The 23,953-nt window shown below is 42.4% G+C and overlaps 1 protein-coding gene across 2 annotated transcripts in view; it reads left to right on the forward strand.

The window, feature by feature from the left end:
• Window positions 1-23,953, forward strand: part of lama5 (laminin, alpha 5) — a 299,172-nt gene that overhangs the window by 234,388 nt on the left and 40,831 nt on the right. For both annotated transcript variants that reach the window (XM_060836449.1, XM_060836450.1), the window contains exons 46-63: window positions 281-381; window positions 1,612-1,792; window positions 4,953-5,096; window positions 5,197-5,348; window positions 5,768-5,878; window positions 6,031-6,142; window positions 7,655-7,822; window positions 8,981-9,177; window positions 9,849-9,965; window positions 11,792-11,946; window positions 13,195-13,336; window positions 14,731-14,833; window positions 14,916-15,032; window positions 18,182-18,367; window positions 19,746-19,885; window positions 22,511-22,696; window positions 22,781-22,917; window positions 23,467-23,620. In XM_060836449.1, coding sequence (XP_060692432.1) covers window positions 281-381; window positions 1,612-1,792; window positions 4,953-5,096; window positions 5,197-5,348; window positions 5,768-5,878; window positions 6,031-6,142; window positions 7,655-7,822; window positions 8,981-9,177; window positions 9,849-9,965; window positions 11,792-11,946; window positions 13,195-13,336; window positions 14,731-14,833; window positions 14,916-15,032; window positions 18,182-18,367; window positions 19,746-19,885; window positions 22,511-22,696; window positions 22,781-22,917; window positions 23,467-23,620 — 2,603 coding nt within the window. The remainder of the gene's footprint in view (window positions 1-280; window positions 382-1,611; window positions 1,793-4,952; window positions 5,097-5,196; window positions 5,349-5,767; window positions 5,879-6,030; window positions 6,143-7,654; window positions 7,823-8,980; window positions 9,178-9,848; window positions 9,966-11,791; window positions 11,947-13,194; window positions 13,337-14,730; window positions 14,834-14,915; window positions 15,033-18,181; window positions 18,368-19,745; window positions 19,886-22,510; window positions 22,697-22,780; window positions 22,918-23,466; window positions 23,621-23,953) is intronic.

Below are 23,953 nucleotides of genomic sequence, written 5' to 3' on the forward strand. Positions count from 1 at the left end.
GTCAGCTTGGTTTATGCACCCAACTCCTGGAGTGACTTGAACCCAAAACTTTCTGACTCCAAGATAAGCATGCTACCACAAAATCATTGAACGCAAAGCATGTTTTAATCTGTTATCAATCAGGAATCAGTTTTGCATGGGGTAGTTTCAACTGATATTCTTTTGGAATAAAAAGTATCTTAAATCTTGGCGTTTGTAACTTGTAATAACTGAAGATTAACCCATGTAATGTGAATAAGGTTAGTAACTCTTCCATTAATTGTATTTTATGATTTTACAGCATGCAATTGTTCACCATGTGGCACAGAATCATGTGATGATAGGACTGGTGAGTGTCAGTGCAAAGCTGGTGTGACAGGACCACAGTGTGACCAATGTGAGGTATGTGCAGTATTCATTAGCTCTGACAGGATGTCATATTTATCACTGTTCTGATCAGTATTTGACTGACCCTATTGAATTGGATCATGACAGCAGTGATTTCTTCAATACTGAAACATTAAAAACAGAGTATTGTTCTTTCACGATGTTTTAGAATTTAAACATTGCTAAATGGTCCTTCTAAGCTGTAAGACTGCATAGCAATTTATAAAGTACAGCAAACAAGTCAAACAGATCATTGTTCCCTTTTAAGCTATATACATGCACAGCCACACAGCAGTTTTATCAAGGCTGTATAGTGTAATGTATAGGCCCTACACAGCAAATTTAAAAAAAACAGCATGGGTAGGTAGTGAAAGGAAGGAAAATTTAAGTTAGTAAAAGGCTACCTGTATTGTCCCTGTGATACAAATTAATCTCCAGAGAACAGGGAGTCCATGAACTGTTTTACATCTCCGTTCCAGTGTTCTTCATCCTGGAAGTCACATGATAAAATAGCAATGACTAATCACTGCAGTCTTTCTTAAATTAGTCTGCAACATATCCAGAACTGACACAAGAAATGCCTCACTGTTGGATCACTTTGGGAGCCACATCAGTGAGTTCGGAGAATTATATCGCTCCTGGCTGAGCAACAACTCGATAATGGAATTTGAATTCTTGGTTTCAAATCCTTCCATGGCCTCTTCCCCACCCTTTCCTGATCTCTCTAATCTCCCTAATCTCCCTCATCCACGCAGCCCTTTGATGTATTTGAGCTGATTGAATTCTAGCCTCCTGATTACCTCCGATTTTAAACACCCAACCATTAGCTGCCAGGCTTTCAGCTGCTTTGGCGATGGAGTGGACAATTCCTTCCCTGCGTCCTCCACCTCCTCAACCTCACTTTCTTCCTTTTAAGACACTCTTTAAAACCTACCTCTTTGATCAATCATTTGGTAGTCTGGCCTAATATATCCTGAAGTGTTTTTGCATCGTATTTTGTTTCAGAGTTCTTCTATGAGGACATTTAGTTGCATTAAGGGACCGTTGCTGGTCCCCCTAGAAATGTGGTCAAAGCCAAAACTTCAGAGTGGTCATTCCATCCTAAATGGTTCCTTGTTGAAAGGTCTGCAGTTTGTGTTTTCTGTGTGTGAGGTGGAGATATCATGTGGGTTTAATTATATCTGAACACTTCTGTTGATAGACATGGGGAAGTTCCTGTTTTCTCTCACTTTTCTCTCTGTGTAGGCTGGATATTACGGATATGACAGCTGCGCTGGTTGCCAGAGGTGTTCGTGTGATATTGCTTCTCGGGACGAAACCTGTGACATTCAGACTGGCCAGTGCCCGTGCATGCCTGGTGCGAGTGGACTCCAGTGTCAGCATTGTGCCCCAGGCTATTGGAGCCACTCTTCAAATGGATGCAGAAGTAAGTGCCCCAGTAAACTATGGATTGGGGAAATACAACCCTTCACCTATTCACATGAGACATTGGACCCTCTGCAGTGCTGCAAAAAAGTATAGCATCAAACTCTGGCGAATTGCTGGTCTGCACTCGTTCTCAGCCAGTACAGGTGTATTAAAACACTTTCCTCAGATTTTTGCTTTCCCTTACAACTTAGTCTTGCAAACCCAAGGATCGTCACGAATATCCACTCCAGCTTGCCTCATTCTCGGCAGTTTCCTCCATCATATAATTTCCTTATTTTATGTAAAAGGATTCAGGCAGGTTTTCTCCATTGATTCCAATTCTAAGTTCTGTATTAAGTATGAGTGAAATGCTGGCTGGCTACTTGTAAAAACTTGCACAAGTAGAGTGGAGTAATTACCCGAGTGAGGGTACAAATGGTTAATTGAACGAAATATTTTCATATCTGTAGGAACTTGTGGCGCTTCAATTTGAGCAAGAGGGTCAGTCATGTCTTAGAGGATGAGAATCTCTTTGTCTTTAAATGCCCTCAGCCAGCTCCAGAATAACATAAATCTGGAAGTAGTTTTCCTTGGTGTTTGCTGAGCATGGGTTACACGGCCTTTGTGATTGTCTGCTACTACCTACACTATGGAGAAAGAGAGGATTGCAGATGCTGGAGAAGCAGAGTCAAACATTGTGCCGCTGGTAAAGCACAGCAAGTCAGGCAGCATCTGAGGGGCTGCCTGACCTGCTGTGCTTTTCCAACACAACACCTTTTGACTACAACTGACACCATGTTGCCTATTCTATTGCTGCCTCATCAAGTAGTTTAAAGGACAATAGTTTAATACTTCTGATTTGTACACACAAAAAAAAATTGCTTAGAAAGTTGCTGTATCGTTTGAAATATTTGCGCTTCATGTTTTGAGGCAGGATACAGACCAGGCATTTATTTGGCAAGAAATTTAAGGTAGTGATTTGGGATGCAAGGTCTGTAGTATTTTTCACTTCAGCTAGTGCCATTATTTAATTTCTTCAAAGCTGATTTTGTAGACAGAAGTGATTGGAACCTGTTTGAAAATTACTTCCAGCTGCATCATTCTCCTGCTTTGCTGAATGGGCTAAAAACGTAGAAGAAAATGAAGTGTTACTTTCTCAGTGTAAGGGAGTGCTATAACCCGTCGAGCCTGTCTTGCAGTGTCCAGGTTATTAGCGAATGATTAAACTGTAATCCTTTAGCACAAACATTGTGCCATAGCAAAACGGTATGTCTAGGGAATAATAAAGGCCATAACAAGATTCACAGGAACTGAGAGCTGGGAGAGAGGCCTATATTACACACGCACACATATACACCAACGCACACCCCAACATACATACTTGTATATACACACACACACACACACACACACACACACACACACACACACACACACACACACACGCATGTACACACCCCAACACATACATACACAAAGATACACGTGGGCATGCACACATCCCAACATGCGCGCACACACCAACACATCCCAACACATTCACCCCAACACACACAGATGCACATGGTCATGAACACACCCCAACACACATGCACCCCAACATAGATACACATCGGCACGCACACACCAACACACCCCAACACACACAAATGCACTCTCACTCACAGATACATGTGGGCACGCACACACCCCAAACACACACGCACCCCAACACATACACATATACACACAAAGATACATGTAGGCACGCATATACACCAACACACCCCAACACACATGCACCCCAACACATACACACACACACACACACACACACACTCCCCAAAACATGTGTGCGGGCAGACACACGCACCAACACCCCCCCCGCCCGCCCCCCCCTCCCCCCCCACACACACACACAGACACCAATACCCCTCCACACACACCAACATGCCTCCACACACAGACCAACATGCACACCCCCCAACACACACACACTCTCCCCCCCCCCCCACTCTGCCCCACCTCTCAATGCTCACACCCCCACCCCCAACACTCTCACACTGACACACTCTCACACTGACACACTCTCACACTGACACACTCTCACACTGACACACTCTCACACTGACACACCCATACACAAACCCCGAACACGCGCGCACACAGACACACACCGTGCACACACACCTCTCTCTCTCTCTCTCACTCTCTCTCTCACTCTCTCTCTCACTCTCTCTCTCACTCTCTCTCTCACTCTCTCTCTCACTCTCTCTCTCTCTCTCTCTCACTCCCTCTCTCACTCTCTCTCTCACTCCCTCTCTCTCTCTCTCTCCCCCCCCACCCCCCCCAACACTCCTGCCAGGGAAGTCTTGACCTTCCAGCAGCTGTATTGGTGTAAGTATTTCTTATTCAATGTTACAGCATGCACTGATGGTAGAAATGACCATTGCCCCCTTAGTCTTGGATGGTATTGGACCTGTTCTGCTACATTGTCCACAGGGAAGTTGGAAATGAAATTCTAGCCCCTTTACTTTTCACAGACCCCAAAAACAATGAAGCACTAAAGTGTCACAGAGTTGTCAGTAATTATATCGTGCCAAAGCTCAAAGATGTATAATCTGTACCCTAATTATTATTTTTTATGTTGTAATATTTGCATTTGGTTTAAATATAGGTTGAAGCTGTTGGGTTATTTTACTTGCTTGCAGACTTGTACTATCTAGAATCACTAAATAACTTGCTCATTTCCCTGAATGTTTGTTTGTTTGATTTGTTAATTAATGCTGGGCTTTAATTGTCTGCTGAAAGTGATAAACATAAGATTTGATTGAAGATTTTTACTCTCTTTCAAGAGTTACCTTAGACAGCTTTGAGATAGAGAGAACAATGAAAAATAATGTTCATAATCTGTCATTCCATAATTCTTCATCATGTTACTTGAGGAGCAGACTAGTTGATCTCAATATCTTAACAATTTGTAGCGAAGATTATAAGTGGGAAAAAAGAAGAAATCTATAATGTTACTACTTCACCTGGTGGAGAAGATAATATTTTTAATTTTATTTACCTCTGCTCATTTAAGATATTGTGTGCATTTAGTCTTTGTGCCCATGATAAATAGAGAAACATTGGGAACCATAAGCTGGTGACAAGAATTGAACTTGTCACAATCATCATCTCACTGTGTTTTTCTTTAGGGTGCAATTGTAATGGGGGATCATGTAACCCTCGGACTGGTGACTGCACGTGTAACAATGGTTTGGGAGGCAGGCAGTGTGATACCTGTTTACAGACACATCAGATCCCTGTTGTTGACAATTTGGATTCTATGAAGTGTGAGCGTGAGTAACCGTGCATCTGCCTTTCTCTTCAAAACTGACCTCGTTTCTGTTACACTCACTGAAAGCTGCCAATGTAAAATGTTGTTGTTGTTCTTTGCAGCTTGTGATAGTTGTGTGGTGGCCCTTTTGGAAGATCTCAACAAGACAGCTGCATTGCTGCCTGACATCGAGGGCCAGCTTTCAAACTTGACCGCAAGCTCCATCGCATGGGCACGCATGAATTCTCTGAACGATAGCATCGCACCGCTTCAGGTTAGTAACATTAAGCCATGAGTGGTTGCATTTCCATCTTGAGGTGTAAATTGCAGAATTTTACATCCAAAATAAAGCTTTCACACTGTAGTCAGCTTTCTGGTAGGTTGGGCACTTGCACATTTGAAAGCCCCCAATTTATTAAGATCAACTACACTTCCTTTCACCTTCTTGTCAGCTGGCTACAAGGAAGTGAGTACTGATACAGTGGTGTACCATTTGTTGTCTTATCTGCGATTAACATTACACTCCATCACTCACCAGTCATCCATTGTTAGGCATTACAGTCTTGAGAGATTGGTACATTGTCGTTTAATCCACATGAAAAATTCTATGTTATGGTGACTGTTATGGTTGATGCAGTTTCATTAATCTGAAGGCTATTAACCCCTGGTATTACTGTGTTGCTGTTTCTTTAGGATGAACTGAGCAAGCAGCATGAATCACAGGATCAAACCAAAGATCATTTGGATGAGCTGGAGACTGAAAGCATGAATTTAATACAAGACCTGGTTGCCTATGAAGAAAAGGCAAGTGGCCTGGTTGGAATATACTATTGCTGCTGATCTTGTTGGAGAGTGCTACCATTGCCAGCTGTTCTGTTGCACACAGCTTTTCAGTAATCCATATCACCTTTCCCCATATCACCTTTCCCCATCCTCTTCCCTTTCTTCCTATACAGGTCACCATGATAAATAAGGAAGTTGTGGCATTGGGAGAGAGTGTTGATGGAACCCACCAGCGTGCTAGTGGCTTGCTTAACGATATCACAGATCTCAAAGGGAACATTTTAGGTAAACCCCTTTGTTTTATTGTGAACGTTGCCATGTTTCTGATGGTATAATTATTTGCTGAAACTTCCTGCACCTGAGGAGAATATGAACAATGAATATTAACAATCCTGAAAGACATTGAGGTTGTTTCACCCCTCAAAGGATAGTTCATCCCAGATTGTCACTCAAATGAGTCAACAGTGGAAACTGAAAATGTTCAACTCTAGAAATGTCACCGACGTATTGATGTAGTGCCTTAGCTATCCAGGAAATTGGGGTTGATAGTAACAGGTGTTAGTATTCCAGCCATTTCCTAAGCTTAAAACACTTGCCTAGCAGAAAGTCTGACCTTCCCTTCATATTTCTCTGTAAGGTGCCCCAATTCGTTCCTGTCTTTATCATTAAACCAATTCAAATAACATCAGCATAAGACCTTTATGTTAATATAAGAGCACCAGGCACACAACTCCAATCCCCTTCATGTTTTGAGACTTCAAGTGAAGTAGTGATTTGTGAGAGGCCCAAATGGGGTCAAAAATGAAATATATCATGTTGGACCTCGAGCAGGAGATATTCCTCATATGGAAGCATACTAGTTAACTCCAATTCCTGTTCTTCTCCCGTCCCACTTCTTACCTGCCAATCTTCCAAATGTGGCCAAATTTACAAGTAACCATTACGAAGTTCCACTCCTGATGCCCTACCATTCTATTGCTTTCATTCTTGTTAGGAAAATCCTAGGCTTTAGAGACGCCAGTAGATTCAGTTATGTCGTACTTGCGATGGGGAACCGTGCTTGTCGCAAGAGTAGGTCAGACTGCAGACAGCAAAAAGTATTGAAGTGTTGTCAGATATTACAAGATCAAGCCTCAAGTCAGAGGTGAGCTGCCTTTTGGATGGAGCACCACGTCTGCTTGCTCAGACAAATTTAAGGGAGGGCAAAAAGGTACAAGACATTGGTTCGGCCGTATTTAGAATACCATGTGCAGTTCTGGTTGCCACATTACCAAAAAGATGTGGACGCTTTGGAGAGGGTGCAGAGAAGGTTTATGAGGATGTTGCCTGGTATGGAAGATACTAACTATGAAGAGAGGTTGAGTAGGTTAGGTTTATTTTCACTAGAAAAAAAAGAGATTGAGGGGGGACCTGATTGAGGTTTACAAAATCATGAAGGGTATAGACAGGCTGGATAGAGACAAGCTTTTCCCCAGGGTGAAGGATTCAGCAATGAGAGGTCATGCTTTCAAGGTGAGAGGTGATAGCAAGTAAATTCACACAGAGGGTGGTGGGCGTTTGGAACGTGTTGCCAGAAGAGGTGGTAGAGGCAGGCACAGTAGATTCATTTATGATGCATCTGGACAGATGCATGAGTAGGTGGGGAGCAGAGGGATGCAAATGCTTAGGAATTGACTGACGGGTTTAGACAATACATTTGGATCGGCTCAGGCTTGGAGGGCCGAAGGGTCTGTTCTTGGACTGTAAATTTTCTTTGTTCTTTGTAACTGAAGTCCCTTCTAAAATGGTTTTATTCAGATCTAATTGACCAGATGAATAAGACGCAGTTGGATACCAGCATGCCGTCTGCCGACGAGTTTGTACAGAAACTTGCAGAGGTGGAGAAGTTATTGAAAGAAATGAGAGGCCGAAATTTTAGCAGTCAGCAAGATATGGCTGCGAAAGAGGAAGATGAGGCAAATAAACGTGAGTACGTCCGAGGTAGAGGGCTCGAAATTATAATTAACAAAATTTTACTTTTAATGTATTTACCCTTGTATGAAATATCACATACAGGAATGTAACATGAACATATTGATAAAGTCCCTGAGCAAACAGTTAATCAGAACTTCTGCGCTGCCATACGTAACGGACACCTGGCAGACAGTTCCGATCTGTTTGTAGTTAATGAGGGTGGGGGGGTTAATGATCTATTATCGTATGAAGCATACAGCATGATAATCAGTTCCCTAAAATGATAACATTGGGGATAAACTGTATGATTAGCTGGTAAAAGGAGGAAAGTGCTAATTAAAGTGGAGGATGAAAGAAGCACTTATGATAATGATATACTTCATGGCTATGTTTCTTGGCAAATAACTGCAAATTTTGCCATGTTGGTATTTTTGAAATAATATCACTCACTGAATATTTTGCTTTAGTTTGCAATTCTGAGTAATAACTTCCTTTACTAACATTCAATGTGTTACCCTGTGTTTTGCTGTAATGAGACAAAAACATGAGATTAAATCATGCTACAGTGGTCAGATGTTCAGTCTCCACAGGAAAAGAAAATCAACTTAGCCTCTCGTGCCTGCTGTGCCATTCTCGATCATGGCTGATCATTCACTTCAATGCCATTTTACCCACACCATCCTCATATCCCTTCATGAGATTAGTATCTAGAAATGTATCAGTCCATTTCTTGAGTGTTACTCAGAGGTAAAGCTATAGCTTTATATATTTTTCTTGAAACCCTTTCTATTGAACTGTTCCTGCTTGGTGTCAGCATTCCTTTATATTCTCCTCCCGGAAGGGCAGGATTAATGGAAGTGATAACACTGAATTTCAATTCTTGGAATAGTCCTTAGCTAATAATGGGGACCATGAATTAATCAGTGTGTCAAGGATTGTGTAAGTATGTGAAACAAATTGTGCCATGTTATGTGGGCTTTTAATTCCAGACTGATACCAATTGATATACGTTCGTACACCTGAATGATAAGTCCAAACAAGGCAGCCTTCAAGATAGTAAGGATAAAAATCTTCAAAAAAAAAGAAGCTTTGTTCACCACCAGAGGCAATATTGTTTGAACTGTAGAAGCATTAGACTGAACTAACTACTGTTTCTGCTTTCTGATTTAGTACTTGAACGAGTCCAGAAGCAGCTGGAGAAACCGTTGCAAGATATTAAGGATCTTGTTGCACGCATAAGTGATAAACTGTTGAAGTATAATTCGGAATTGATGGATCTTAGGGATATCCTTAATGAAGCAGTTAACAAAACTGGACAAGCCAATGAAAAGAACAATATCAACGAGTATTTACTGGCAGAGAACATGGTAAGGTTTTGTATGTCTTTTTTTATTACTCGCCCATGGATTGTGGGTGTCACTGGCACACTTAGTGCCCATCCCTAGTTCCCTTGAGATGGTGGTGCTGATTGCCGCCTTGAGCCACTGCAGTTCACTTGTTGTAGGTGGACCCACCATCTCATTAGCGAGGGAATTCTAGGTTTTAGTTACAACAAAGCTAATGGAATGATGATATATTTCCAAGTCAGATGGTGAGTAGTTGGAGAGGAGCTTGTAGGTGGTGTTGTTCCCATGTACGTGCTGCCCTGTCCTTCTAAATGATCGTGGTTGTGGGTTTGAAAAGTGCTTTCTAGGGAACTTCCTGGTAATGTACGTATGCTTATTTCCTGCAGGACTTTGAGCTCATTTGGTCTGGTAGCACTTTGAGAATTAATTACTGAATCCTTTGCTTTCTCCAGTGAATGGCACAAAGTCTCTTTGACCTGTTTCACATAAATCAGATTTTATTTCCTTTACAGCCATTAACACTTGAAAGGAAAATGAAGCCTTGTCCTCGAGAGAGGTGTCAATGATGGTTCCTCCAATCGTTTTTAAGTTGTGGTATAATCCACATGCAGTTGGATTCTGTTTAGTATTTCTGAAAGAGTGCCGCTTTCATTAGCAAATCCAATCAATATTATTTCTCTGTTTACTCTTAGCAAAAAGTTGATGAATTGAAGGATCGATACAAGCAAGTGAAGGAAGTCCTGAAAATGGCAAGTGATTTCTTGGCACAAGTTTCTGACCTCCTCCAGATGTTCGATGGTGCTAAGGAGGTAAGTCGCACTGCAAGTGCATTAATTGCCAGTCTAGAGTTAATTGGGATGACTTAGTAATGGTTAATCCATGGCACCAGAGATCACTAGTGTGCACTAACCTGGTCATATTGATTTTTATTTTCATTGTGGACTAGACTGAACCATACAAAATGGATCATTCTGTAACCAACCTTATTCGCCCTAGTTTTGTGCCATTTTCAAAATACTGAGGTACACAAATATCTCAGCAACTGGGCATTCTATATTTAGAGGGTGGATAACGAGAGATAGCAGGGTGCTCTGACTGTACAAGACTTTTCTTCCATTTATTACTTCATGAGTCATGGGCATTGCTGGAGATTGCAACGTTTGTTGCTCGTTCACAATAGCCCTTGCACTGAGCAACATGTTGAGCCATTGCAGAGGGCAGTTAAGAGTGAGACATTATTACATGTGACATGTACACCAGACCAGGGAAGGACAGCTTCCCGAAAGGGAAATTGATTTTTTACAACACTTGGTGAGAGTTTTGTGATGTCTATTACTGAGAACCCTATGCTCCATTGAACTTCTGGTGGGATTTGAACTCCTCTTCCCAGAGCATTAGTTTGAGTCTCTGGCTAACAATCCAATGATATGACCGCAATGCCCACTTAAATTTCGGGGCAGATGCTCAATGTTTTATCATAAATGTGTCTTCTCCAACAGTGGGTTGCAGAAACAAAAACAGAAATTGCTAGAAAAACTCAGCAGGTTTGGCAATATTTGTGGAGAGAAAGCAGAGTTAAGATGTTGGGTACAGTGACCTGAAGGGAGCCGAAATGTTAACTCTGCTTTCTCTCCACAGATAGTGCCCATCCTGCTGAGTTTGTTTTTACAGCAATTTCTGTTTTTCTTTCTGATTTCCAATATCTGCAGTTCTTTCAGTTTTTTTTGGTTTAGTGGGTTTTAGAACACTGACTAAAAATTTTCTTCTGACTTTTCCACCTGGAATGCTGAAGCCAGCCGTGGTATCAGCACTACCCCTTCAGCTGACATGCAGGAGATCTTTGGAAACCAAGCTCTAAACGGCAGTCTGTCCTAACCCACACTGTTGTGTTTGGCACTGTATAATGCTGTTCCTGTTGAGCTAACAAAGACTCGGCTGAACATCTGACAACAACAAGGTGAATTCTATAATCCTGTGCCTGGGGACAATATCAAAAGTACAAAGTCACCCCAATTGTTTGATCCGTACTCTGTGTGTGCACAGAATTGCTGAATCACCTTTTCTCTACCTGCAGCAAAGAAATGTTTAAAACCTTCAAATGCTACCCTGAGGATGAGCTCAGCTTTTAATGTTCAGAGGAACCCTGCCCTTGTCAGAAAGAACTGATGTGTATCTTGCACCTTACCATAATCCTGCTGCATTTTAAGGTGCTGTTTGTGCCCTGAGAGAATTTCTGAAGTGCAGTTACTGTTACATGAACATGTTAACTAGTCTGCATACAATAAGATGCCATAGGCAGCAAGTCAACAGATAATCCAATTTCTGATGGTGTTGGTTGAGGGAGGACATCATAAAACTCCCTGGTTACAAATATAGCACCACAGGATTTTTATATCCAGCAGAACTTTTAGCAGCAAACTGATGTTTCCTCTGAAGTGCAGTTCCTCTGATAGTGTAGTATTCTGTCTAGTATGTGCACTCAAGACAACAATTGGACTCATCTTTCTGAACTCTGATGTCAGAGCACTGTCCACCGAGTCACATTGATGCTATTGATTTCCTTAAAGTCAAAAATGAAAATTAGAATTGTGGTGACAAGGATGATGTAACCAATATTCATTTTCTTGGTGACCAGGAATATGAGCGATTGGCAGCAATGTTGGATGGTGCCAGAATGCCCCTCATTGAAAAGGTGAAGAAATTCTCACCAGCAAGCAGCAAAATTCCGATTATTGAGCGTGCTGAGGAACATGCACAGTTCCTGGATGAGCTTGCAAAAAATCTGTCCAGGTAAGCTAATTAAGAACTAGTTGAAAATTTGTTAGTGAATCATAGAATCCCTACAGTATAGAAGCAGGCCATTTGGCCCATCGAATCCCCTGAAGAATATTCCACCCCATAATCTGCATTTCCTTTGGCTAACCCATTTAGCCAGCACATCCCTGGACACTATGGGCAATTTAGCAAGGCTAATCCACCTAAGGTGTGCAGCTTTGGGCTGTGAGAGGAAACCAGCGCACTTAGAGGAAACCTACGAGCAGACTGGGAAGCATGTGCAAACTCCACACAGATAGTTGCCCGAGGCTGGAATTGAACCTAGGTCCCTGGAGCTGTGAGACAACAGTACTAACCATTGGGCCACTGCATCACTAGTTAGCTAGTTTTGTATTAGATTAATGAAAGGCAGTGTCATTCGCTTGGTCTGCATAGGGGCTGTGTTCTTCTGATGTTTTTGTTGTATATAGTGTGGAAGTAACCACTAACCTGTTAATAGTTGGGTTGATGTGCTGTCACTAATGAGTCTGTGTGGCTCATAGTGCTGGGGGACCAACTTTTTGTGAATCTTAACAATAGATAGTTTATTGCGCTGTTATTATAGGTACAAGTAACATTGGCAAGTTTGAGCTAATTATTAAGATTGTCAGGGACCAGAGATAGCAGATCTGACTCCAGGATCACAAGCTTATCTTGTCCTCACCACATCACCCAAACAAAATGTACAACACCATCAAATTGGCTGGTGTTTAATAGAGGCATCAACATTAATCCTTCCAAAGCAAATACCTTGTCCATCAGTTTTTATGAAACCTGACTGACTTATAGGTGGGTCTACATGCCAAGGTAGACTCTCAACGTCTAGCCCAATCTAAACCTGGCTTTGCTACCCACTTTATAAACTACATTGTTTCCACTCTACCTTCCTGGTAGCTTGTTATCAAACTATTTCATGATTCCGAAACACAGAGTCATACAATGCCTGGCACGTTCCTCGCTTGACAATTCCCAAATGATAATATTGTACCTTGGTGTGGTCTGAGTGGGTGGGGGTCTCTGCTGGATGAGAATATAGCTGCAGGTTGCATCTGTTACCTGTTTGCTTCAAGTTATGAAGTGCAAGGATATTTTCCACACTTGCATTTCTACTCAATGGCAGTTTGATGTTGGAAAATACTCAACTAACGCGACTTGTTCAATATTTAGACAGCTAACAGGTAAATAATGTTTCCCAGATCAATCTCATCTTGTGGCTGTTCACAGGGCAATTGAAGATACAAACCAAGATGGATTTATACAGCGAGCAGTGAATGCATCCAATGCATATGCTGGTATTATTGAGGCAGTGGAAAGAGCCAAGGCTGCAGCGAAAGAGGCCGATGAGGCAGCAACAAAGGCTTTAAAGGTAAAATGGAGGGTTCCAGGTCAGGTAGAGAATTGGAATATTCTCCTTTTATCAGTGGATCCTTTGTGGGGGGGTGGGGGGGGGGGGGAGCTACATTGAGCCATTAGCGGTTCATGCTCCAGCTGCCGCCATCTTGAGCAGCATCCATCAGCTGTAATATGCAGATCAGGTTCTGGGATCCCGGTTACAATCATGATGAATATGTGGATGCATGTTGGTGACCATTTTTGCAGCAGGCCTTCAACCCGTGGACCAATAATTTTTCATTAGTCCCCGAAGGCTGCTGTCAAAGGAAAATGTAAAATAAAGCTCCACACCACTATTAACATACCCCAAAGGATTGTTTCAATTTTGGAGTCAGCCAATTTCTCACTTCAGTGGTAGGGCAGACTTAAACATGGACCTTCTAGCCCAGAAGTGATGGTAAAGTAGCCATCATCCTATGGAACCATAGGGTTGCTCTCTAACCAGAGGGTCATGCAGGTTATAAAGAAGAGTTCTTCATGGTGACCTCAGCTGGTGTGGGAATTGAACCCACACTGTTGGCATTGTTCTGCTTTGCAAATTAGGCAGCCAAACACTGAGCTAACTGATCCCCTGACTGAATAGGGACACTGCTCTGCTGCACCATAAGAGCCTCTAACCAGCATATGTGGCTCTAATTACACCCTTGCCTACTGCCTTCGTTGCTGGGTAACCATGATTGCAGTGTTATGGGTGCCCAGTAACCATGTAGACGCAACCATTTGCAATAGGACCTGACACTGGACATCTGTAACCATTTGCAATGAAAATACAAAAAAATGGCAGACATTGCACCTAAAAATTTAATTAACTAATCTTGTGTTACCAAAATAAGTCGTTTAGTTATCTACAGTCCACCTGAAGGTGACACTCCATTCTGACTTTTCAGTAATAAGCCACAGACTATCAACTGTAAATGTTGCGCTTAACGTGTATACATTTAAATATCAAATTGATTTCCTTTTACTCTTTCTATTGATGAGGAAGTAACATGTCCTCCTACCCAGTGATCAACTCCACAAGAAATTCTTCAGTTCTTCCAAAATACCGCCCATTCCTGTCAGCCGGAGAAACACAGATTTTCAGCTGTGAGAAGACCCTTCAACCCGTCCTGTCCATACTAACTGACAAAGAGCTGTCAAGCCTACTCCCACTTTCCCACAGTTAAGATGGGGATTCCAGCCTCCACCATTTTGGTTTTGCAAGCAGTGAGTTCCAGAGCCCAGCCCCACCACTCTTCATACTCCCTTTAATCTTCCATCTGATTGCATTAAAATCTATGTTCCCTGGTCATTTGAGCTTTCATTTAATGAAAGTCAGTGAACAGTTACCCATTTCACCTGAATATATTTTTGCAAACTGCGTTTCAGCAAGTGATGGATGAAGACTTGGCCCAAGAAGCAGCTAATTTGAAGAAGGCAAGCACGCTGCTTGAGAAGGAAGCTAAAAAAGCTCAGAAGAAATCTGAAGAAGGTAGGTGATGGTTTCATGCTCTGATCTGATGGAAAGTTTCACTGAAGGGCGCTCTCAAATACTTTTTGCGATCTTGCTGTAGAACTGAAACCGAAACTGGAAGCGTCAAAGGAACGGATGGAAGATGCAAAGGCCAAGAAAGAGCAGCTCCTCAATCAGCTGACATCACTTCAAGATATGCTGAAAGATATTACTAGAGGTCAGTTACTATTCAGCACAAGTTTTTGTTGCTTGTTTAAATGCAACAATTAAAGTAAAACGTCCTTGTAATTACAATGATTTAACCATTTCCCATGCCCGTTGTGTGCAGTTGTATTTAACAGCAAGGCTGAGATAGCTAAATGGCTAGTCATTCAGGGTATGGAGACAGGACAGGAAAGTGGAATTGAAGACTACTGAATCAACATTGAGTGGAACAGCAGGCTCAATGGGCCGAATGGCCTATTTCTGTTCTACAACTTATGGTCTTGAGTTTACTATTTCTGCCTGACATTGGAATAACAGGCAGAGTAACAGTTAGCTGTCATCAGCAACCATTACGTTGAGTTTATAAGTTAGAGAAGTTCCAGAAACTTGGTGCAAGGAGCCAACTTGCAATTTGTTTAGTCAAGTCTGGATCCCACTGATTTGTACAATCCCTTTTCTTGGAATTCTGACTTGTGGGGAGAGAAAAGCCTTTAATAATTAAGGGGCTGTATGCTGCCCCTCTGTCCACTCCCCTTTTATCCAATGAGCAAAGACAGTTTTGTGATTTAATCCATTCAAAGGGCACCAGCATCACTAGCAGACTCAGCATTAATTGCCTTTAAGAAAGTTTGTAGTGGATGACCTTCTTGAGTAGAACTGAAAAGGCTTGCTGGCTGTGGGTCTGGAATCACTCCTGGTTCAGGTAGCAGACTTGCTTCCTTCCCTTTAGGCCATCAGTGAGTCAGATGAGTTTTAATGACCGTGTGGTCGTTTCAGGATCAACATTACTGACGCTCCTTTGTTTTAACATTCTATAATTGGAGCAGATTGAATGAAATTCCAAGTGCTTTAGAGAGTGCTTTTTAAAGGTGAAATTTTAATCACCTGAATTTTAGTTTTGAGTTGGCTTCGGAGTTCAAAAGCTCCAAATTGGCTCTGTGTCTTTAAAGTACTCCTAGCACACCTTGGGTGCCTGATCAATGATCTAGCTACCTACGCTCATTCATCTACTACCTACTTAAAGTGAAAATGACAATGGTCACCTCATACATACACAATGACCAATAGTAAGTGACCTTTCAAGATAAAAGACCAATTCCATTTGGAATATTGCAGCCCAGTTGTAATCAGGCCAAAGCCTGAGCTGGACGTTCAGCATTAAAGCATTGTTATATAAAATCACTTGTTGTTTTCTTGAGTTCTCTGCCCAGAGGCAGGCACGCAGAAGACAACCTCCACCATGGAGCACGAGCTGTCCAAGTGAGAGTGGGGTCCGAACCCCGTGCAGTTGGGATGCTACAACACCAGCTGTCTGCCCAATGGAACCCCAAGGAGCAACACACAAGTTTACATCTATATTGTATTCCAGAGCTGTGGATAGGGATCGTGGAGGCTCCAATTTCTTTCAGCTGAGCAGGAATCTCTCCTTTTTAACTACTTGTCTTTGCTGGGTGTTTGCAAGTTGGTATCCAAATCTGTTTAACCCCATCATGAAAATCACACCACAGCAAATGGAACTTGAGTCTAGAACTGCTGGCTCAGAAGTAGATTGCTACTGCGTAGACCACCAGACTGCTATCCTATAAAGATAATAAAAGGCTGCAAAGTGAAGGGGAGTCCTGGTGGGCAATGAAGAATTTCTGTATTTTGTGCTTGTGGTTCAGGCACCTGAAAAAAAAAACACGTGCAATACAAATGGCAACTCCTGACTTTATCTGGAGTTTTAGGTGATGTTGGATAGGCTGCACTGATTTCCCATCTCTCGTTGCCTTGGAATGGTAATGGTTCACATACCAGTAGAACTATGGATGATCATGGAATAGTGTGGGTTAGATGGGCTTCACTTTGGCTTCACGGTTCGGTGCAAAATCGAGGGTTGAAAGGCCTGTATTGCGCTGTAATGTTTTATGTTCTAGAACCACCCTTCTGATGGTGTTCTCACATGTATGGGGTTTTCCGGATGTTGGATGTGAGCTCTGGAAATGATTGCTTTATTATTACTTCATGGGATATGGTGTCACTGACTGGGTCATTGCCATTCCCAGTTGACCTCAATGAGGTAGTGATGAGCTGTTGTCTTGAATCACTGCAGGTCAACCCATAATATCACTGGGGAATAAGTTCTGGGATTTTGACCCAGAGACAGTGAAAGAACAGCAGTGTGTTTCCAAGTCAGGAAGGTGAGTGGCTTGGAGGGGAACTTTCAAGTGGTGGTGTTCCACATATCCACTTCTAGGTGCTTGTGGCTGTGGGTTTTGAAAGTGTTGTCTGATGTTGCTGTGACATACCGTGTTGGTTCACTCACTGTCGAGTTGATGTTGATTCTTCCCTTTTCCCCGATCGGCTTGGAAAGGGGGTAGTTCTTAACTTTGAGTTGCTGCAGTGTATTTCTGTAGAACGTACTTGCTGTAGGAAGGGTAGCTTACACTGAACATGGAGACAAGACAGTCAAACAAACTCCATCGAGTCACCTGAACCTCCCTGATTTTAATTGTTCTGCCACTGGCTGCTGTGCTTTCAACTGGCTCAGTCTCCAGTCTCTCCCCCCCCCCCCCCCCCCCCCCCCCCCACCAAACCTCTCGGCTCTCCCTCAGTCCTCTTGGTCCTCCCCTTGGCCTCCCTCCCCTCCCCTGACCTCTCAGCATCCCCTCCCCCCACCGGCCGCCTTGACCTCCTTTGACCTCGCTGCCTCTCTTCCTGCCTGTAAAAACACTTCTGGAAATTTTTTGAAACTCTTTGACCAAGCTTTTGGTCACCTGGCGTAATATCTTCTTAAGTGACTCAGTGTCACCATTTCTTCGATTAATGCCTCCTGTGAAGCCCATTGGAATGTTTTACTCTGTTATTGACTTGTGTTTGTACAGTGAATATATTAAATGTCAGATGGCTTAGTTCACTGAAGGCTGGTCTTTGCTCCCTCAAAGTGTTTGAATTTGCAGTTGATCACACAAGTAGGAAGCTGCCTTGTCAAACTAAATACAACTGCAGGTGATCAGGAGATGTAATGAGCAGTGACCACCTTAACAGATGAATTATGAGCAACGTGGGGGTGCGCTGAGTGGATTTGACCCAGGACCCTTTTATTGATGGATAGATGTAACTTGCTGTTGGATCTGTGATCTTGAAAATGCCATTACAGCGTGAGTTCTGTTTTCCTTGCAGGCGATATCAGCGATACTATTGCAAGTGCTAAGCATGTAGCTGCGACTGCAAATCGCACAGCTGTGAATGTGCAGAACACGCTGGTGCCCATGAAAAAGAACCTCGAGCAATGGCAAGAGAAATATGGTGGAGCACCTTCTGACAGTGAGGAGTTTAACAAAACTCTCCAAGAAGCAAATAAGTCTGGTATGTGGCAATGGCAATTATATCCTGTCCCCACAGCATACAACTGATTGCTTGTTGCTGTAGTTTTACTGAAATGGCCTGAAGTGGAGTCACTTTGAAACTGATCTTAGAAAGATTGACGTTCTAATTTCATTGATTCTAAGGAGTAAATAGTTTCACTTCACTTAACTGTATGTGTTTGGTGGTTAATTTTGACACTAGCCACAGAAATGATACAGCAAGAAGGGAGCCATTTGACCCATCTTGTCCATACTCTCCTAAAGATACCCAGGTGGCCTTTCTAATCCCACCTTCCTGCACACAGCCCTTAGCCCTAAAGCTTACAGCACTTAAAGTGCAGATCCAGGTACTTTTTAAAGAGAGTTTAGGGTTTACTCCTCCACCACCAACTCATGGACCGAATTCCAGACACCCTCTACATAAAAATGGTTTTCCTAACTCTAATCTTTCTAGCCTTGAACAACTCCATCTGCCATGAACCTACAATATTAGGAAACTTAACGTGGCATTGAATCACAGTGTATCAGAAGAAAACACCTTGTGATGAAGATTGAAGTTGTCCGTGTCAACAATTAGTTATGTTTTAATATTTATGAAAACAAATGATGCCAGAGATCACAGTTTGTTCCCGCATTAGGCCCAAGGAGAGATTGCCATATTTGAGCTTGGAATATATTTCAGATTGAGCCTTTTATCCAGGAGCTTGGGAAGCCTAAAGCTTCCTGCTGCTTTGTCCATGGAATCCATCCCAACCAATCAGCTTCAACTTGCCAACCAATCCGTGCTGTCTTCTCCTACAGGACATATTGTTGTGATTTTAGACTTGCTTTTCTTGTGTTTGTCCTGACCAATGTGGATCACAAGGCTTTAGCAACATGTTTCTCTCTCCAATATGATTCAAACCCAAATACCAAGTGACTCTGTTTGTTTATTTATTTCCAAAGATTATAAAGCAGGACTGAAAGTAAGTATCAGTCAGGTTGAAGAGTACATGTGCTGGCTGTACTCCAGTGCAGATGGCACAGCGAATTTGAAAGCATGAATGGAGGCCTGTGCCATTAGTACTTGTTATTCCCAACTTTGCGGATTAGTTTTGCTCAGTGCAAGGAATGGGCAGATCACAAACTGGAAATGCTGACTCTGTATGGCATTTCCTCCACTTGGGGAGTAGGATTCCCAGTGAGGATGACCAAAACCCTTTTGCCTACACAAAGTTCAAATTGGGCCCAAAAGCTGGGGAAAGTCACTCCTATAACCATGTTAAACGTGATTCTGAGTCCCAGCAGCAAGTTATTTGTGAAGTGCTACCCTTCTTTATTTTGGAGGGTCACTTCTTTATTTTTTAAAGCATTTGTCTCTCCTTGTATCCCTCTGACAGTGGCAGCTCTGAACGAAACCATCCCACTTCTCCTGGACAAGTTAAATAAACTGGAATCCCGGAACCAGACATCAAATATTTCTGCAAGCATCGATCGCATTCGCCTATTAATCTCCCAGGCCAGAAACGCTGCCAACAAGGCAAGTATTCAATGGAATTTTTTTTAAGCTTTACTAATTCTGTAATGCTCTAACTTGCACTCTGTTCTGTTACTTTAATGCACTTGTTTAGTACGGCCTGCCTGTAAAGCATATAAGACAAAACTTTTCACTGTACCTCAGTATGTGTGACAGTCATACATCAAATCAAATCAATTCCTCCCTCTCGTATTGTGAGTTGGTGGTTGCTTTGAGAGAATGATTTACAGTTTTGTCTGTGATCACTTACTTGTAAAATTTCTGAGCTGCAGAACTAAATGACCATAATGCTTTAGGTTGCAGGGTTCAATTCTTTTTCAAATGAAATGCTTGATTGTACAATTTAGCTTGAGATGCTGCTGGTATTGAATGGTATACAATGACAAAAATGATGTATGTGTTTTAAAAAGTACTGCGTTACACTGATATTCACTTACCACATTGAACTTGTAAGGGCCAGGCATATTTGAGAAGTGATTTGTTGCAGCATGACACCCTGTAATAAAATCCTGCAGGCTTCTAGATTTACCAAATGCAGAGCCTGAATGCTGCAACTCTGCACAAAAACATCCCAGAGACGTTCCAAAGCCTAATATCTAAACAATAAGTCACTTCACGCAATAAATCGCACTGCTCTTTGCAGAGCTCAGCTCGAAATACTTGTCATTCCATTAAGGGTTCTACTGGATGCCTTTGTACTGTCCCCCCTCACTTCTGTGGAAAATAACCCTCTGCTTTTCTCAAGAGTACAGGAAGAACAGATGGAAAATGCAGGTAATGAAGTAGGTCACTGAGGATTTAAGGTGAACTTCCATTTACAGTTCAGAAGAGACACACTTCAATCTCCAGTGGACCCTGCAACAGGAACAAATTGTATCACCATGAATTGCAGATTGAGTCAGTAGTTAGGAAAGCAAATACAATGTTGTCATTTCATCTCGAGAGGACTAGAATTTAAAAGCAAGGATATGCTTCTGAGGTTTTATAAGGCTCTGGTCAGACCACATTTAGAGTATTGTGAGCTATTTTGGGCCCCACACTTCAGGAAGGATGTATAGGCCCTGGGGCAGGTCCACAGGAGGTTCACTAGGATGATCCCAGGAATGAAAAGATTAACATATGAAGAACATTTGAGGTTTTGGGGGCTTTATTCAGTGGAGTTTAAAGGCTTTGGGGCGGGGGGAGATCTGATTGAAACTTACAGAATACTGAACAGTCTGGACAGAGTGGATGTTGGGAAGATGTTTCCATTAACAGGAGAGACGAAAACCCGAGGGCACAGTCTTAGAGTAAAGGGAAGACCCTTTAGAACGCAGATAAGGAGAAACATCTTTAGCCAGAGAGTGGTGAATCTGTGAAATTCATTGCCACAGAAGACTGTGGAGGTCAGGTCATTGAGTATATTTAAAACATAGAGAGATAAGTTCTTGATTGCCAAGAGGATCAAAGGTTATGGGGAGAAAGCGAAAAAATAGAGTTGAAAAACTTATCAGCCACGATTGAATGGCAGAACAGACTCAATGGGCTGAATGGCCTAATTTCTGCTCCTGTGTCATCTTGTCTACCACAGGGATGTCCACGGGGAGGCAGGAGCATGGTGGTTTCACTAGACTTGTTAATCCAGAGACCCAGGGAATGTTCTAGGGACCCAGGTTCAAATCTCACCATGGTAGATGATGGAATTTGAATTCAGTTGAAAAAAAATCTAACAATAACCATGACGCTATTAGTCTGGTTCACTAATGTCCTTTTAAGGAAGGAAACTACCTTCCTTACCTGGTCTGGCCTACATATGACTCCAGACCCACAGCAATGTGGTTGAATCTTAACTGGCTTCTGGGCAATTAGGGATGGGCAATAAATATTGGCCTAGCCAGTGACATCCTCATCCCTTATATGAATTTTGTTTTTAGAAAGTTACAATCCACATATTTTGATAAAACCGTAAATATATGAATAACATGGAAACTTGTAAATCAGGCAAATAATAAGGTGACAGGATTACAGATGGAACTGAACAGTATGGCCTTTGACTCTCCCAGTATTTGGCTGACTATATTACTGGGAGGCAGTGACATTGCTGCAGTCATGACTTGATGTTGGATAGCAGAGTAACTGCTGTAGAGCCAAGAGGGTTAAAGATGAGGAGAACTTGACTGTTGTTGGGTGGTGTCTGGAGACTGGGACACGTCATCATGTAGTGAGAAACAACAGACTCATCAAACATGATGAAAGTTGAAAGTGGGGGAGCTGCAGGGTTAGCCGAGTGGACATAGGAGATATTGGATCTTGTAGGAGATGAGCTGATTATGTTGTGAAAGAATGGAACCAGCTAAAGGTGTTGGTCTGGTCTATGTGGACAGGCTGGGGTGGGGTGGGGGGGTGGTGGGATGGTGACAGAGCGCAACCCAAGCTTTTAAAAACATTTCTGCCTATGGAAGGTTAGAAACATAGATATTAAAGTTTGAGTTTGCCTCCTTGGGGCTTAGCTGTTAATATTACCATTTTCACAGTTTGGTATGACAGCATGAATTCTCAAATATTTGTAGAAAACGAAGAGGAAGGTGGTACATACACAAATCTTCAGCATCTTAATAACCTTCCAAACAACTCTTCCTCCCCCTTCAGGTCAAGGTACCGATGAAATTTAATGGCACTTCGGGTGTGCAGGTGCGATCGCCTAGCAACCCTGATGACCTGAGGGCGTACACCTCTCTGACCTTCTACATACAAAGAGAACAAGCTCAGAAACGGAGAAGGAAGCAAGCCACAAGTTCCTCCAATCAGTTTGTTCTGTACCTTGGCGGACAAAATGTAAGGGAGCTGAGCTGTCGGTTTTCCTTTCACCGTTTAGGACGATTGTATTCGAAGGTTTTAACAGGAGTTCTTCCTTTGTAGCCTCATGGGGATTACATGGGTGTTGCTGTGAAGAATGGTAAACTGGAGTGGGTTTACAAACTGGGCGGCGAAGAGGCCACTCTACAAGCAGATTCTGACGTCAGCGATGATAGATTCGATACAGTCAAGCTGGAGAGGTATATTAGCTCTTTCTCTGCTTTTCCCGCCAGTAAAGCCTGGAAATCACTGTCGGGGTCAGTGCGGGAGCAGTTAATGAGCTTGTATCATTATCGCCCACCCCTTTCTGATTTAAAAAAGGGGGTAGGTAGCTCTGCTGTTGAAATAGATTCCACACGACACCAGGTTATGGTCCAGCAGGTTTATTTGAAATCACAAGCTTTCGGAACGCTGCTCCTTTGTCAGGTGAAGTGACTTCAGTGATATCATGTGATTTCAGACTTTGTCAACCCCCCCCAGTCCAACACCAGCACCTCCACAACAGAAATAGATTCCAGATCATTGTGATATTACCATATGTGCACATCTGTGGATATCAGTGACATTCATTTCCAGACAGTCACTTGGTAACATGTTCCCTAATAAAAAGACAACATATTTTTTATGACTGATATGACTCACGTTAAAAAAGACAGAGACTGAAATGGGATGTTTCCCGCACAATGCAGGGCTGATACAACTTGAGTTATTTCCAAATTGTCTTTAATTCACCGTTCTCCCCTCTGCAGGATACTGCAATATGGACAAATCTCGTATAGTATTGAGAAAGGCACAGTGACTGAAACCAAAGGAAATGGGTTTGCCAAAGGCAATGATGCCTTACTGAATCTCAACCCTGAAGATGTTGTGTTTTATGTTGGTGGCTACCCGCCTGAATTTACTGTAAGTATAAAGTTGTAGCTGTTTTCATTTTACAAATGGAGCATTGTATCTAACTTCGTTGAGGAAAGGGGCAAAGTATCTCAGAAAATCACAGGCACCTTTCATCATCGAGTTGTTCTGGCTATTATTTGCCCTCTAGTGGTGAATTTACATAGGACAGGCAGAAATAGGCCATTCAACACAAAGCCATGTTATTTCACATGCTCCTCCTATCAGCTTTTCACTGTTTTTAGGTGTAGAAGATACATCTGATTTCCTCATTGAATTTCTTGATGACTTCAAATTGATAGTCAGTGGTTCTGCTCTGGCCCTAAAGAGGGAATATTCTCTCTT

Source organism: Hemiscyllium ocellatum, chromosome 15, assembly GCF_020745735.1.
Source record: "Hemiscyllium ocellatum isolate sHemOce1 chromosome 15, sHemOce1.pat.X.cur, whole genome shotgun sequence".
Classification (NCBI taxonomy): domain Eukaryota; kingdom Metazoa; phylum Chordata; class Chondrichthyes; order Orectolobiformes; family Hemiscylliidae; genus Hemiscyllium; species Hemiscyllium ocellatum.